The sequence below is a fragment of the Lytechinus pictus genome, chromosome 11 (assembly GCF_037042905.1).
Source record: "Lytechinus pictus isolate F3 Inbred chromosome 11, Lp3.0, whole genome shotgun sequence".
NCBI classification, from domain to species: domain Eukaryota; kingdom Metazoa; phylum Echinodermata; class Echinoidea; order Temnopleuroida; family Toxopneustidae; genus Lytechinus; species Lytechinus pictus.
In genome coordinates, this window is record NC_087255.1 from 33,379,295 (window position 1) to 33,395,002 (window position 15,708).

The following is a 15,708-nucleotide window of genomic DNA, read 5'->3' on the forward strand; positions in this document are numbered from 1 at the left end:
AATCTAAACCACCTTTGTGAAATTCGGCTTCAAATAGTACACATATCTAGCATGGAATGATGGCTATTTCAAAATATAGAACCAGATATATTACAAATATACAATGGAATATTGCTTAAATGTCAAGATTTCTTATTTTTCAGTCTTTCAGTTTGCCACTTACCATTTTGTCAATCAAATCGAAAACTAACTGCAGTAGAGTTTCCATAACAGAATGTGCAAGAAGCACTCAAATGCAAAAGCATCACTAATACCTTGGTCACATTTGCTCTACGGCGGCCGTACGGCGAGTCGAAAACAGCCGTTTTATTAATTTAATTCCAACCACCTATATGAAGTTGGTACAAAAAATGTTGAAACGGCTGTTTTCGACTCGCCGTACGGCCGCCGTAGAGCAAATGTGACCATGGTATAAATCGTTATTTGTAAATTTTCTTTTTTTCTCTTCAAAAGTTTAATATTTCATGGGCTTGGATATAGATATGACTAGGACAAACTTTTCTGGCATGGCCATAGAAAATACAATAGCTGATGAGCTCTTGACAAGTTGTGCTCATTCTAAATTTGAGGAGGTAACTTCAGCCCATCCTGCACTATAGAAAGGACTATAGATTCAAGTTGCCATACATAGTGACAATCAACTGGTCAATGGATACCTCAGAACGATCAGTCTACTGTTGATCCATTACTACAAACCATGGGAACTACAAAACACATACTAAATTGTATTTCCAAAAGCTCAGGTTTACTTGGATATCTCAACAAAAACCTGAGCCATGTTTAGCAATAGCTTTCAGCAAAAATCCTGCTCAGCTTCTTATTCATTCCAAGCCTAACAATTCTGCACAGAAAAAATATTGGGGGATACGAAAAAACCCACTCAAAATTCTGTATGCATACAGGCCATGAGTGAAACTTTTATCAATGTGAATGAAGAACTGTAACAAATTTCTAAGAAAATTCAGTTTTTACACTTTGGATATGGCTTTGAGGAAATCCAACTAGATGTATAAAAGCTGCTTAGTTTTTCCTTACACATGAGTCAATTTCTGAAGTAAGTTGATTTAAGCTTTGCCATTCAATGATAACTACCATGTTTTAAATGCTCAACAGCCAATCAGAATCAAGGATTTCATGGTAGTTACCATTGGATGGCAAAGTTACCAGAATAGCAACTTTAATGCAACAGGTCCTGGCAAAGCCATTGATATCAAACGTACATGGTAATCAAATCAATCGTGTAAACCCTGTTGAGGAAACCTAATATTAATGAATATGATGTTTCTGGTGAATGGCTCAAGGCTCCATGAAGGACTGGACGGATTGATGACGAGAGATGTTGACATGGATATGATCAGGTTCTTAACTGACCTGCAATGGTCTGCTGCAGAAGCTGCTTCAGCTTTTCAGACTGGAAATAAGAGGGAAACAAGTTTGAAAGAGGGGAAAAATTAAGATTTCATGAAAGTGAGTGACAAAATAACAAGATACATGTAGGTGATCCTGGATGAAAATATGGGAAACTAAACTGTTGGCTGCCTGTACAAGCAGTCCAAAACATGCAGGTAATTTAATAGTAAAGAGTACTTATTTAATAGCAAATAAAGCAGAAAGTTGATTTAATGCAAATTAAATTGATGTTCATGACTGTATGCTATCATCTTTCCAGCTAGTCAGGTCAGTCATTACATATAAATCTTGCATCAATACATGAAATTTCCCCCATTTTTGTCAGCATTTATTTTCTGGATTTTTTTTGCATATTATTATTATTCATCTAGGATAGAGATGGGCCTGGGCCTTATTCAAGCTAATACTGATATCTCAATTTTATTTTCTTTTTTGTTGTTGTTGCATTTAATCACTTTTTATACCACATCCCAAAGGGGCATGATGAAAAACGACTACATTTCAAATTTGGTAGGAATCATTTCAATGGGGCCATCTATAAATTGAAGTCACTTGAACTAAAGAAAAAAATTGGCCTGCTTCTATATCTTAAGAACCAAGTCAATGGTACACTGGCTTCAATGGCAACGGGTCAAGGTTGGTTAGATGGCTTGAAACTCTATGTAAGATGTATCCATGGTCTTCAATGACTAATGGTCAATATTAGTCATGAGATTGGTTGTATCTTGTAATAGCTGCTTACCTGGTCATCTTCAACTGGAGGCATACATCTGAGCTGATAAACAGAGACCTGACCCTCACTATCACCAACAAGAATACACTACAGAAAGAGACGGAATAAGATACGCTGGTATTACAAGAGGTGCTAATCAATTAAAGAGTTTCATATTGGACGAGACATTAAAAAAATGTGTAGGCAATTTTTCACTGCAAGACAAATGTTTGTACTTAGACTCAAGAGCATTGGGGAAAACTGAGGAAGTGGTTCTATTCTCAAGATTTGCGTTGGATGGACGGGTCAAACGTCCTCAATATCTTTATTCCCCTAACCCCTTCAAACTCTGTTTTGTGGAGGTGTAAGTAAATGAAGATTAATAGAAGTACATTAATAGCCAAAAGATGTCGTATATTAATAGAGGAGCTTGGCTAAGGCAATATGGTATAGATGTATACTTGGGTGGCAAATCTGATCATATTCTAATACCAGTATAGATATAACTGAATTGATATATAGACATGTTACCATATCAAATTGACCAAAATAGAATACACTCAGTTAAGATAGGGGAGTAATAAAATATATATATTGTGAAATGTGGAGATTGGCATGCTGATAAGCAATTAGGAGATTTCTCTATCTCTGGAAAAAAAAAGAAAATTCTCCAGAATTACACAGAATTTGAGAACTTGCTGAATATCTATTGAGATGGCCTTTCAATGCAATAAAAAAAATGCTCATACTCACATCAGAATTAAAGGCAAATGTCAGGCAGGAGAGCTTCACACCAGGAGCAGGGACATTTACAATTATAGGATCCAATCTAGGAATAAGAATTTAAAAAAATTGTAAAAAAAAACAATAAGAAATAATTGAGGCACCAAAATTAATAAATAAACACTGTTTGATTCAAAGATTCAAGTGGAGGGCAGTTCCATACCATATACATGTCTGACCCAAAATATGTGATCACTCACTAAATTTTTCTAATTAGTAAAAACTACCTCATATACACTTACGTATTTACACTTAAATCCCATATCTCAACAGCACCCTCGTTGACGCATCCAAAGACAGTCGGTGATGTAGGTGACCAACAAACATCCATAACAGCTTTCTAAAATGGAACAATCAAATTATACATCACAATTAATCATCATAGGGTCTTTATGTACTGAAATAATGAACAAAGTTATTGTGCATTTAAAATTTGTGTTCCCTAGAATATCCTAACAGGTACATTTATAAAGTATATCCTTTATAATTTTTAAATTTTATTTTTGAATGTTTATTCAACTACGATCTCTTCACAAATTAAAAGCTTTCCTAGGAAATTCACCCTAAAACTTACTTGTAAATGACATACTTGTTTCTGTAAAATGCCAAGCTCTCCTAAAAAATTTAGTTTATCTTCAACAGAATCAAATTACTATTGCCCATATCTAGCAAACAAGCTTGTCAAAATAGCTGTCTTGCTCTGACAAGCCAAGAAATACCCTTTTGTCATAGTAATCTACATATTTGTTGATTGTTTGAAAATCAAATTGAGATGATAAAGTTCTGAATGTTCGAAACCATCCAACTTTGTACATTTCTCTTTATGAGCAAATGAATAAGAAATAAAGCAGATTTGTCAAATAACTAAATCTACATGCATTTATTTCAACCGATGAAAAAATTCAATGCTAGATGAACTGATACAATTTCCAATTTTCAAATTGCACACAAAGTGAACCTGAGAGGAAAAAGTACAAAAAGGACTATCACACAAGATAAAGAAAGGAGAAACATAATTATCAGATATCAAAAGGGGAAATTAATTCTGACATCCATGTGCATCAACTCTATACAGGAATGAATAGAGCTATACCATCTTTTCTGTTTTATTAATTACAACATGGATTGTATAACATCCCTTTTTTTAGATTGACATACTTTATTGTTTTGCTTCTTCCTCTTAAAGAAATGTACTTAAACTATTAAGAACATGGATATCAAACTGACTGTCTCAAATAAGTATAAAAGCTAAATGTCCTAACAGATCAAATAGACTAATGTTTACAGAAGGAAGCACCAGACATGTTAGTATCATTAGTATCATGCACAAAATGACAGAAATACTGTTCATTCCCAGAAAAGGTGAGGTTTTATATGGTCATTGGTATGGTTAGTTTAAAGTCATGTTATCACAAAGGTTACATACTATCGTAACAATGATTACAAATAATTTAATGAACATTAAACAAATCATACATGCATGGAAGTTTCTATACATTTTGGAGGAATTGACAATGTGGCATATTTTCTATATCATTAGACATAACTTTTCTATGTAAAAGATTACATTATTATCATCTTTAGGATGGCAATCCGTCACAGATAGAGTTGATTACCAATTTAAAATACGGATGTATAAAGTGATGCACAATATAACCCCCAAATATATTCAGGATATAGTGCGCCATAGAACAATACATTTCGAAACTAGATATTCAATTAACTGTCCCCTTTTTATTGAAAAACCTCAAACCGAATATTATAAAAGATCGTTTTGTTATCATGGCTCTAAAATATGGAATACGTTATCCCCTTCTCTCCGTTTGGCAAATTCACTTAATTCTTTTAAAAAACAATGCAAATCGATATCACTCACACAAATATGTTTTTAAGATTTCCATGAATACTTTCTGTTATTATAAGTTTATTAGTGATTTTGATTTTTTTTTACTTTTATGTATTACATTTTTCTTTCTCATTGATTATTATGTTCATTTGTTGACGATTTTTATGTGATATTGTTTTGTTATGTTTTTAATTTCTGTTGATACAGGGCCCCTTGGTCGAGCAGTTCTTGTAACTGAAAGGGCTACCCTGTTAAAATAAAACGACAAATAAATAAAATAACTGTTTGGAAAGAGGAATATCAATTTCAGAATTTCATCAAATTTTAATTCTGAAAAAAAAAAAAAAATCTCTTAAAGCTAAACAATTTTTTTTTTTTTTTTTTTGGGGGGGGGGTGGGGGTTTAATGTGGAGGAGGTATGATTAACTGAATACTATTACTTAAACATATATTTTCCAATCACATACTGGTCTAATGAATTCTATCCCTATAAAACCTAAGCTAATTACCACAAAAACTCATGGAGTGAATAGAAAATACTTTACCGGCCCATGGTCCTTAGAATGGATTAAAATGTGCCAAAAAGTGCATGTTTGTGGAGCAGTACACAAATGAAATGTAAGTACATATAAATCAGAAATCTTGCAAAAGTGGTATGAAAATGGAGGATGATTATATGATAGTTATTTGCAAGGTGTCATGAAACATTTTATCTAATGATTTATCTTGTATTTCTCAGCTTGTATAAATCAGGGAAAGTTGTCATATTTGACAACTTGGAGGATAAAAACACGATGAAATACTCTCCTGGGGCCCGTAACACAAAGGTTAGCAATTGATCGTAAGCTTGATTTTCACGATTTATTGTACATTGTAGTCAATGGAATCAATCATAGAAAAATGTTCTACGATCATCGCTAAGTTTTGTGTTACGGGCCCCTGGAGTCAATTCTCATTGCAGATTGAATTTAAGTTGTGAATGAATGAAGTGTTCAATTACTATGAATTAGAAATGAGATGGAAATGGATATATATGATTGTGAGCTCCAATGCAATATCTGTGGGTGAAGTTAATAGAGAGTGACAAACAAATTTGAGTTAAAAAGAGTTACTAAAATGAATAGTGTTTATATTGGTGACAAGCATACCAGTATTTTGATTGTAATAGACATGGATTATAAATATGGCTAATAATGCATACCAAAGGTGAGCATTAATCAACAGAAATATCAATGATTATTATGCATGAATTCATTGCTAAACAACATACAATGAAAAGAAAGGGGGATATAATAAACAGTTACAATGACTTTGTAAACTTGAAGTAAATAGTTTCAGCATTATTGTTTATATATAATGTTCACATGTGCATTAAAAAATACACTTATTGTTGTATCTGTGAGCTAACTTATGTAATCTGAGGGATTATAATGACAAGCCAAGAAAACCATGAATGGTGAAATTAGAAATGTTATATGAAAATAAAATCAGATATTTTGAACCTGCAATCTGCCTTCTATAAGAACAGTAATGTTGTGGGCTTTATAAGACAATACCAGGGGAGCGTTTCATCAACATTTTTGTCGAACAAGTTGTCAGATCTGACAGCTTTCCTTGATTTTGATTGGCTGAGAAGCACTGTTACTGTGGTAACTGTCGGATAAAATGGGACTTGTCAGATAAAACGCACGACAAGTGCTTTAATGAAACACTCCCCCAGGCTTAAATTAATCCAAAGGCCGATGTTAAGAATGCCCTTTTGATTGACCTCAGTGTTTCTCTAATTGATATTATACATAATATTGGGCTCTTCTTTATTTTTTGGTTCCATTTGAGCCGTATGTGCACCAGAGAAAAGTGATCTTGCCCTGAAGACAACGACTTACCGTGGATGAAAAGAAGTTAAGAACGGGCTGAAGACGATCCTGCATCCAGAGACGAAGACTCCAGTCAGCACTACAGCTCAAGAAGATATCATTGATGAATGGTGACCAGCGAATCTTGTAGATTGGACCCTGAAAGTTTGAATGGTTTGAGGGAGATTGACTACTGAAATACAGAATTCCAATAGGTTTAATACACGGTCAACTGGTTCCAGTTTGCAACATAGCTTATTATCTAATCGAAAGCAAGCATTTCATAGTAATTATCAATAACAAATTGTCATTGATATAAAAGATTCAATGAAAAGGGACCAAGGTTGAACTTAATGTTTTGAGACAGACAGAGAAGACATTACATTCTGCATGACATGAGTATCAAAATCCATAGGCATCATAGCAAAACATACTTCATATCCTTTTAAGGAGTTTAGCAAGAAGTTGTGGTGTTTCATTTTTTTAAAAATTGATTCAATCCCTTTTTATAGCAATAAAAATGACGATGATGGTGTTGATGACCGTGTCCAAGTACGATTCTCGGCACTCTGTTTGACAATATTTTTCACTTAAAACTAGAAAGAAAGAAGGAAGTTTACAACAAACTTACTGTATGACCATTGTATGTATCCAAGTATTGTTCATTGTAAGAACATGAACATTTGTGAATTAGACCATCCTCTGTGCCTGCAAGATATCTGAAAAAATATATAGAGAAACCTTGTCAAAATATATCGTCTGCAAAATAACCTGAGCTTTTCCAAATGAATCAAACCAGTAGATCCCTTTGAAAAATTTATTAGTGAACCCGAGGGATGAGCTATCCCATTTATTTTCCTGATTGGTGTCATGCTGAGCTTTAAACCCCTAACATAAAAGAACATTTAACAATTTTTAATCCAATCCAATGAATGAACATCAAAATTTTTAATGAAAAATATAATTTCATATACCCTGTCTAACAAAGAGCTCCCATCATGCTCAACTATGGAAAGACATTGATGTAATACCTCTTGATAAGAGACTGGAGGTATATGCTCTATCTAAACTAAAAGGAGCCTGCTGATTGGCCAAATCAATGATATATCATATTCACAAAACACTTTGAAGGGGCAGATGCAACTGATCCAGTGATTGCATGAATTTCATTGCTAGCGTTTTATAGTTGATATCGATTGCATCATCGCAAATCTTAACAAGACAAGAGACTTACATGTTGCTATCCTTTGGATAGAAATCAAATGAGAATCCAGCAGCTTGTCTTGTAATGAAGGCTTCTCCCTTCTCTTTCTGATCTTGTTTGGCTTGCGATGCTTGTTTCTTAGCAGCTTTTGCAGTCTTCTTTAATTTCATGAGTTCAGCGCTCTCAAAACCCTGAAGGTTTGAAAAGAAATACAAATTTGTAATTTCTTGGGAATGAGCAAAACAAATGAGATACTCTCTCAACACTGGATATTTTCCCAAATAAACTGCCAATGTGTGCTTATTTAGGATAATTTTCAGGGCATTCAGCTTTTTATCTGTTTTCATAATTATTTTGGGGCTTATGAGATGTACACCTACAATTTCATGAGTTCAGTACTCTCTAAACCTTGAAAGTCTGCAAAGAAGACCAAAATATGATGCATAAAAGTCCATTAAAATACTGTGTCTATGATTTCCAAAGCACCACTTATACAACTGAAATATCTGAAATCTATTTTTTTTTCTCAAAAGAAAATGATAAAGAAAATTCTTACTTTTTTTTCAATTTTAAAACTTTGAAGTGTGGAATCCCTATCAATTTTCAAAACTTATGAATTCATTGGTTTATACACGCGAGATTCATTTTCTAATTTGAAACATACCATATTTTGGATAGAATTCTTTTTTTTTAAACAAACAGAAAATAAACACAAGTGTAACTTTTTACAATAGCACAAATAAGAATATTCATTGAACTGTTAAAGCTTGCTGGGGAAGTTTGATATTGCAGATACAAATTTGTACTTGTACCCAGTAAATTATACTGCATATTCGATCTGAAAGATAAAGAAAAACTCATGGAACCTGTGGAACTTGAACCTGTCATCTACTGATTGCCTATTAGCGACTCTACCACCAGGCCATCACTGGTCCATGGCACAGTCACAATGATATATGCACAAATACCACACTACCTCTGATCTTTTAATCTGACTTGTATGCATTTTCTTAGATTGAGTATACTATCTTATTTACTGTGTGCAAACCAGAAATTTGGATCTACAATAGAATATTCATTATATAGAACATACCTTTCTGATCTGCCATTGTGTTACTCTACCATCAGTAGAGATAGATACTAAAACCTCTATTCTCTCATCATTAGATGATCCTCTTTCCTTATCAACCCATTGTAGCTGCCAGACGGGAGCTGCATGCTTAGAACGACTTTCGCTGGAAGAAAAAAGAATCAAAGTTTGACATACACGGTTTTGAAGAACTATAATAACAATAATAATAATATTATAATAATAATAACTGTACATTTATGTTGCGCAATTTCTATATGTATATACTCAACCATGGGCGGAAATCCCAGGGGGGATAGGTCCCCCCTACTCAAAATAGTAGGGGGGACACAATATAAAATGTCCCCCTACTATTTTTTGGTCTTTTGTGATGAAAAGAAAAAAAAATATTTAAAATCGAAATAAAAGATATATTTTGGACGAGATGACCTTACTTTTGGGGTGATAACCCTTTTTTTTTGCTCGTCAAATTTTATTTTGGTCGAAATAATCTTACATTTTGGGTGATTACCTTTTTTTTTTTGCTTGTCAATTCTTCCAGTCCCTTGTCCCCCCTAACTTTTGGGAGAGATTTCCGCCCCTGTACTCAACTGCGCTTTACCTTTACAATAGGTGTTTAGTTTAGTTTTGAACAATTAAGGTAACAGATAATGTGATAACATTCAACTTAGTGGTGGGTAATCAAGGTTAGTTTAGTTAACCAAGTTGAAAACTGGGATGGGTGTAGTGATTAATAAATTTCTCTCTTTGTATTGTATTTCTAAATTTGGAACCTTAATGAACGAAAGAAAACTAGGAAAAGATGATTTTCGTATAGGATTTCTCAAGTTTCTTGCTTGAATTTATTAGCCTCTAATTTTATGATATTGTCCTGTTTCGATGAACGCCGCCATATTTGTTTCCAACTTCGCCCCTCACCCTAAGATGGCACTAAGCCTATAGCACAATATTGTGTCAATGGAAAGATCTTTTTTTTTAAGTTAATATATATTCCACATACCCATGTGTGCTATTCAAGGTTGTTGATTTTCGTGGTAATCTCTTTTCACTTAGTTTTAATCATTTGATGGCTTGTGGGATCTGAATCTATAACATGATCATATTTTACTTTGATTTTGAAGACTTTTCTCTCAAATTTCTCACAGAATCAGCACAAATTCAGTTGGATCATTTATAACTGATTACAAAGGAAATTTTTGACAGCTAATATAGATTAACAATGGCAATTTAATGTGAATACTTAATAATAATAATAATAACTTAGTCTTATAAAGCGCTTTTCATGAAATCCATATCAATAGCGCTTTACAGTGTAAAACATACGAAATATACAAAAAAAAAGTGAAAATAGAAATCATATAAAAAAAACAAAAACAACTTACTAGCTATCAAGAATGGGTTCGTCACTAGAAGCTCTTACATTGTATATTGCTACTGTGCCGTTATAGAGACCAACCTGTAAATTAGAGGATATTAAAAATAAACATTGTTAATTAACAGAATAGGTGTGAATAGAACAGATATACTCCTGCATCATGGAATATGTTCAGGATTCTAATTTGGGCTTCCCCTCCTTTCTGAATCGTCAGGATGATCAAATACGAGAACTTTCAGTTTGGATTAGACATACATGTAGCCTACATGTAAACACCTAGAGTTACAATTGATCAAATCAATCTCAACTGTATGGAAATCCATACCACTTTTTTTTCTACAGTAAATTTGCACATCTTCTTGGTAGACAAAAAAGAATAACACTAAATCTTCAAGAGAATGATGAAAGTATGAATATACATCATATCTGTAATAAATATTTTGAACAAATTTGCATTTTTGATGTTGACGTTGTTAGCCGCCCATAGTTTTGATGATCGGATTAATCGCAACTCTTTGTAAACGGGCCCCAGATATATCGCCAAGGGAATCATTCACACTAAGAACAAATAAAAATAAAGAGACAACAGAGAAGTGGAACAGAACACTAAACATTTGGGAAATACAAAGTGGTCTATTGTCAGAAACGTTTTGTATAAAGTCATTGAGTATGTCTTGCAAAAACAAGTGTTTATATAGTTCCTATTTTCACTCTCAAAACGCCAGAATATCTTATGAGATAAGTAAAAAATTACATTTCATTTAGAATTGGTCACTTTACACTCTTGGATAATATATGGCCTATTGCAGCATCTAGGTCACGATATAGAAACATTCATCAAAAATTGATATGAAGCAAACTGTCAACAATTTTTTTATCAGTTATTGATAAACAAGATGAAAATACTTTTCACTGATTAGGGCATCTTTAACCAAGACAAAATGGTCTTTTCTGTGTATCTCTACTTACTGCTAAGAGATTTGGATTTGAGCCCGAGAAATCCATAGCAGTCACTCCAGCTTCACAGTTGAATACTCTCTCTGGATACTATGAAGTAAGATAAACAGGAAGAATAGCGAGAAACAATGATCAATTTCATACTGTCAGAAAATATCACCAAATAAAAGAAGAAAAGTGGAATACACTGAGAAAAGAAATGCAAATTTTAGAACACAGGCTATTTTTCTTACTTTTGATTTCAAATTACACTTTATTTTGTAGCTAATCCCATTAAAGGGGTGACTGAAAAAGAATTATTAATTAGCTGTATTTTGATAAAGGTTATACCTTTTTAGAGGGTTTAAATAACAAGAAAACAGAAAACATGTGGAAATATGTTAAAAGGGCATATTACACCGATAAAAGAAGTTACAGGTTTTTTTTTTTTTGGGGGGGGCCAGTATATTCTTACCTCAGGGTTTTTGAGTGACCAACAGCAGGCTAAACCTCCTTTCTGATCTGTGAAACCAAACTGACCATATCCAACTGCTATCAAATCCTGCAAGGAAGAAAATAGGAATAACCGTTTCATTGTAGAGAGAACAACACAAAAAAAGCATGTTAGCTCTACATGAGAGATAAAAGGAATCTAGATAAGTGATCATCATCTCAAACCATCAAAAAGCTGTAAGCACCATAATAGCAAATTTTGTCAGATTAGTATTATTTATTTATCTTTAATAGAAATGGAAACTAGTTTCATTATCTACCTATCATGTCTCAAAGCTTGAGGACATATTTTGCCCCAAAAATATGTTTTATTAGTTATTTTAAAATGACTGCTAATTCCCACTGTTCTTGAGTGGTGCAACACTTGAGTGGTGCAACACAGTTATGTGCCTCCATTGATTCCTGTTAGTATTTATCAAGGTAGGAAATGGATATTTGGTGACAATACAAGGAATAGGATCTTATCCTAAAATGTGCCATAATTCAGCTTCTCTTCAGACAGGAGAATATAGATTATCTAATCCTCTGTTGTGTTCTTGTTGGAGAAAGCATGACGAAAACCTCCATTTGAGAACACTATACCCCAGTTTCCCTCAATCAATTCTCTTCTCCAAGTACGACAAACCATAACTGCCCCAAGCAAGCAATTTAAGTATCAAAACACCTGTTTCTTGCCCTCGGTCCGAAGATAACACAACAGCCCGAGCGCAGTCCCTGCAAAGCTTGCCGTCATTTTAATTCACTTACTTTCCTTATTTCGAGGTTGATTTTCTTCGTTCAAAATTGAAAATGGACTAACATTGGATTTCTTAATACAATGTGCCTTTGAAAACGTGATTAAATATCGAATACAATAATTTCATTCAGAAGGTCCTACTACAGGCAGAGAAGTCCTACGTAATAGCACAGCTGTTGTTTATCATTTCGTCCTTGGCTCAATGCTCATAATCTGGCCTGTGGAGGTAAAATTGAGACAGCGGGGATTACCTGGCCTAGTGGGGTTGATCAGGCGGGTGTTTCATAAAGCTGTTCGTAAATAAAGAGCGACTGGTGATCCTGTCTTGCGGTAAATGGTACACACCATTGGCGATGATTTAGCGCGCGAGAAAGGATCACCAGTCGTTCTTAAAGTCGCTCTCAACTTACGAACAGCTTTATGAAACGGCCCCTGGGCTTGGAAATGAGTTTGGGATTTACAAACGTAAAATGGGGTATAGAACCGCAGTTTGCAATCTGAACTGTGGTCTTTCTCCAAACGGGGGTTTGACGTAATGGAGTGATATTTACTGCTTTGTTCAAACATGGAAAGTTCTTCAAAGCAATCATTCACACAATTCAGTCATTATGATCAACTGCTCAGATTAAAATTAAGAGGGTCTTAATGTTTTCTAAAATTCTACTTACTGGATTTCCTCTATTCCATGTCATGCAACTGACATTCCTTCCTTTAGTAAGACTACAGGAGTAAGCCCAAAGCCGGTCTAAGTTAGGACCAAGCTGAGTGAGTGTGACCTGGTTGGCTGTCGAGGCAGGAGCTGCAGGGGCTGTTCCTGCGGTAGGTAACGAGGCTTGGCTTTCTGTCTCTTCAGGTTCCACTCTATCAACATCTATTCAACATAATACAATGTAAAAAAATTGCAATTGAAGGAATTAGTTTTTGTTCAAGAGTTCTAAAAATCACTTTAGATGAGTTATTTTGTGCCAAAAAATATTTGGCTTGAAGGTAGCTCTAAATACGCTATAGCTGCACTATCATGAAAGTCTATAAATCCCCTTGAATGAGGCATTTTGATCACTCTCGGTCTGAAAATTACCTTGAGGCAGAAGCTGAAATTTTTTGCATGAAAATTGAAAAGAAAAAATCCCCAAGTGTCCACTTTGGGGCTAACGCTAAAATGTTACTCTGTAGTGATATTTTTACTTTTACCTCACAATAACATGAAAGGTAGAAAGAGATTCAGTGAAGTGTTCAATCAAATTCAATCAAAAGAGAAAAATCTTAAAAGCATTAAGAGAATGTCACAAACAACTTTTATGTTCTTGTTAGAGTATACATAAAACAAGGGATGGGGTCAAGTTCACCCAAACAAAAGTTGATTTGAAGAAATTAAGAAATCAAGAAATCATAAGACAGATTTTATCTAAATCATATGTCATTGAACCCCAAATTTGCATACAGACCATGATGTGTATTAAACTGTTTGTGAAAATAAGCAAAACTTAAAAATGCCATACTATTCTTTATTTCATGTCCAAAATTGATGAAGAAACTTTCATTGTTATGCTTGTTTGATTAAATCAATTAACTTTATTGTTAGGGTGGACTTGCCCTTTAAGTTCTCCTTCCTTTCTTGTTACCACTCTGCTTTACTTATAATAAACAAAGCAATTAATTTTACCTGGATAGATAGGTAGGTTCCTATAGGCAGCCTGTTTGTGTTGCAGTATGTTCATTGTTACAACTCTCTCCATCACAAACAAATCTTCTTTAAGCTCCTCTGACTGAAAACAAATTACAAATGAATATTTTATGAACAGGTGACAGATTTTCATGAATAAAGTTTAAAGCTTCAGAATTGCTTACATCTATATGATTGCTCTGAGACAAATTTGTTATCTAAGATCACTGACAACATCACTTTATGAAATGCGCTATGCATTCACGGAATACCAACCCCCCATTTGAAATATAAATGAAAGACCGAAAATAATCTAGAATGGGCCATTTGTACACACACAATGTATTTTCAAGTTTTCTATGGCCTGAAAATAAATTGTTAAGCCTGAAATCAATCTGTGACCTGAAAAATGGAATCCAGGATAAAAGGACTTACTGCAAGAATTTCTTCATGTGACTTTCCTGAGCTTTCTTTTGTTTCTTCTCCTTCACCTTCACCCTCTCCTATCTCAGACTCCACCATGGAAGCATTCACCATACTCGCTTTTCCTTCTGAGATGAAAATGAAATGACCATAAAAAGATTACTTAGAGACAAGAAGCCATGCCTGCTGAATTATATTAGCATTTCATATGAAATTGAAGATAACTTTTGATAACAGAGGTTTCCCACAAGCAGCCAAGTAGGACTTGTGCATCAAACTGTGATAATTGTTGTTCTTGTCTAATGCACAGATTGTTCTGTCCACTGTTATTATAAAGTCATCTGGAAACCCTCTACATCTAAGTAAAGTGATCTTTTGTCAAAATTTTGACAGAAAAACTCAAGACATCACATTCTGCACTAAAAATGGTGCTTCTATCCACTTCTTTGGCCATTGGCTACACTGCTTTATGCAAAAGAAAAGGCAATTGAAAGGGGTTTGTACTCAAGTAGTTCAACTGTTTTGGAATTTAAGGTCAAGCTGAATTTTCTTGATGCTTTAAATCAAGATAAGCACAATTCATTTAGTTCACATTGCATATATTTTTTTTCAGATTGCTATTACTAATGCAAGTTTCCGATGTGACATACATTTAATGATTTCATCAATCTGCTTTTGGATCTTATACAAACATTTGTAACAATAAAAAGTAATTATGAATCCATTCATAATTTGTTTTTCATTCATCTTCTACCATAAGACAATATGACATATGACAAACTCTACGCATGAGCACTACTGATTTAAGAAGTCACAATGCAAATGTTACAAAAAGAAAAAGAACTAGCACATCAATGATGTGGAGATCATTCGGCATCTCGCAACGAAATTTAACACAATTTTAATTTCAGCCCAGTTGACACTGAAGTGAATGATATTGGTGACATAAATTGAGGATATAATCAATTGAAATTGATGAAGAAATGACATAGAAGCATTTTTTTGTGATCTATGAATAAATTTCATACAAATTAGCATAAATAATTTTCTAGTCAAAATTTATAAACTCTTGTGTAGAACCTTGGTGAAACTCATGTAGCTCTCAGAACGAACAAAAATAATTAAAATCAATCAACAAATAAATAAGTATTTTTTGTGAGA

General features: G+C 33.8%; 1 protein-coding gene across 2 annotated transcripts in view; it reads right to left on the reverse strand.

Moving 5' to 3' along the window:
* Positions 1–442: 442 nt before the first annotated feature.
* The window catches only part of LOC129271224 (dynein axonemal intermediate chain 4-like), a 29,606-nt gene continuing 14,340 nt past the window's right edge, over positions 443–15,708 (reverse strand). For both annotated transcript variants that reach the window (XM_054908604.2, XM_054908605.2), the window contains exons 10-23: positions 14,560–14,675; positions 14,125–14,227; positions 13,130–13,332; positions 11,688–11,774; positions 11,246–11,323; positions 10,284–10,357; positions 8,905–9,046; positions 7,842–8,002; positions 7,239–7,326; positions 6,638–6,766; positions 3,148–3,245; positions 2,876–2,951; positions 2,153–2,230; positions 443–1,411 (exon numbers count right to left, since the gene is read on the reverse strand). In XM_054908604.2, the coding sequence (XP_054764579.2) occupies positions 1,355–1,411; positions 2,153–2,230; positions 2,876–2,951; positions 3,148–3,245; positions 6,638–6,766; positions 7,239–7,326; positions 7,842–8,002; positions 8,905–9,046; positions 10,284–10,357; positions 11,246–11,323; positions 11,688–11,774; positions 13,130–13,332; positions 14,125–14,227; positions 14,560–14,675 (1,490 nt within the window). In that variant the 3' untranslated portion in view covers positions 443–1,354. The remainder of the gene's footprint in view (positions 1,412–2,152; positions 2,231–2,875; positions 2,952–3,147; positions 3,246–6,637; positions 6,767–7,238; positions 7,327–7,841; positions 8,003–8,904; positions 9,047–10,283; positions 10,358–11,245; positions 11,324–11,687; positions 11,775–13,129; positions 13,333–14,124; positions 14,228–14,559; positions 14,676–15,708) is intronic.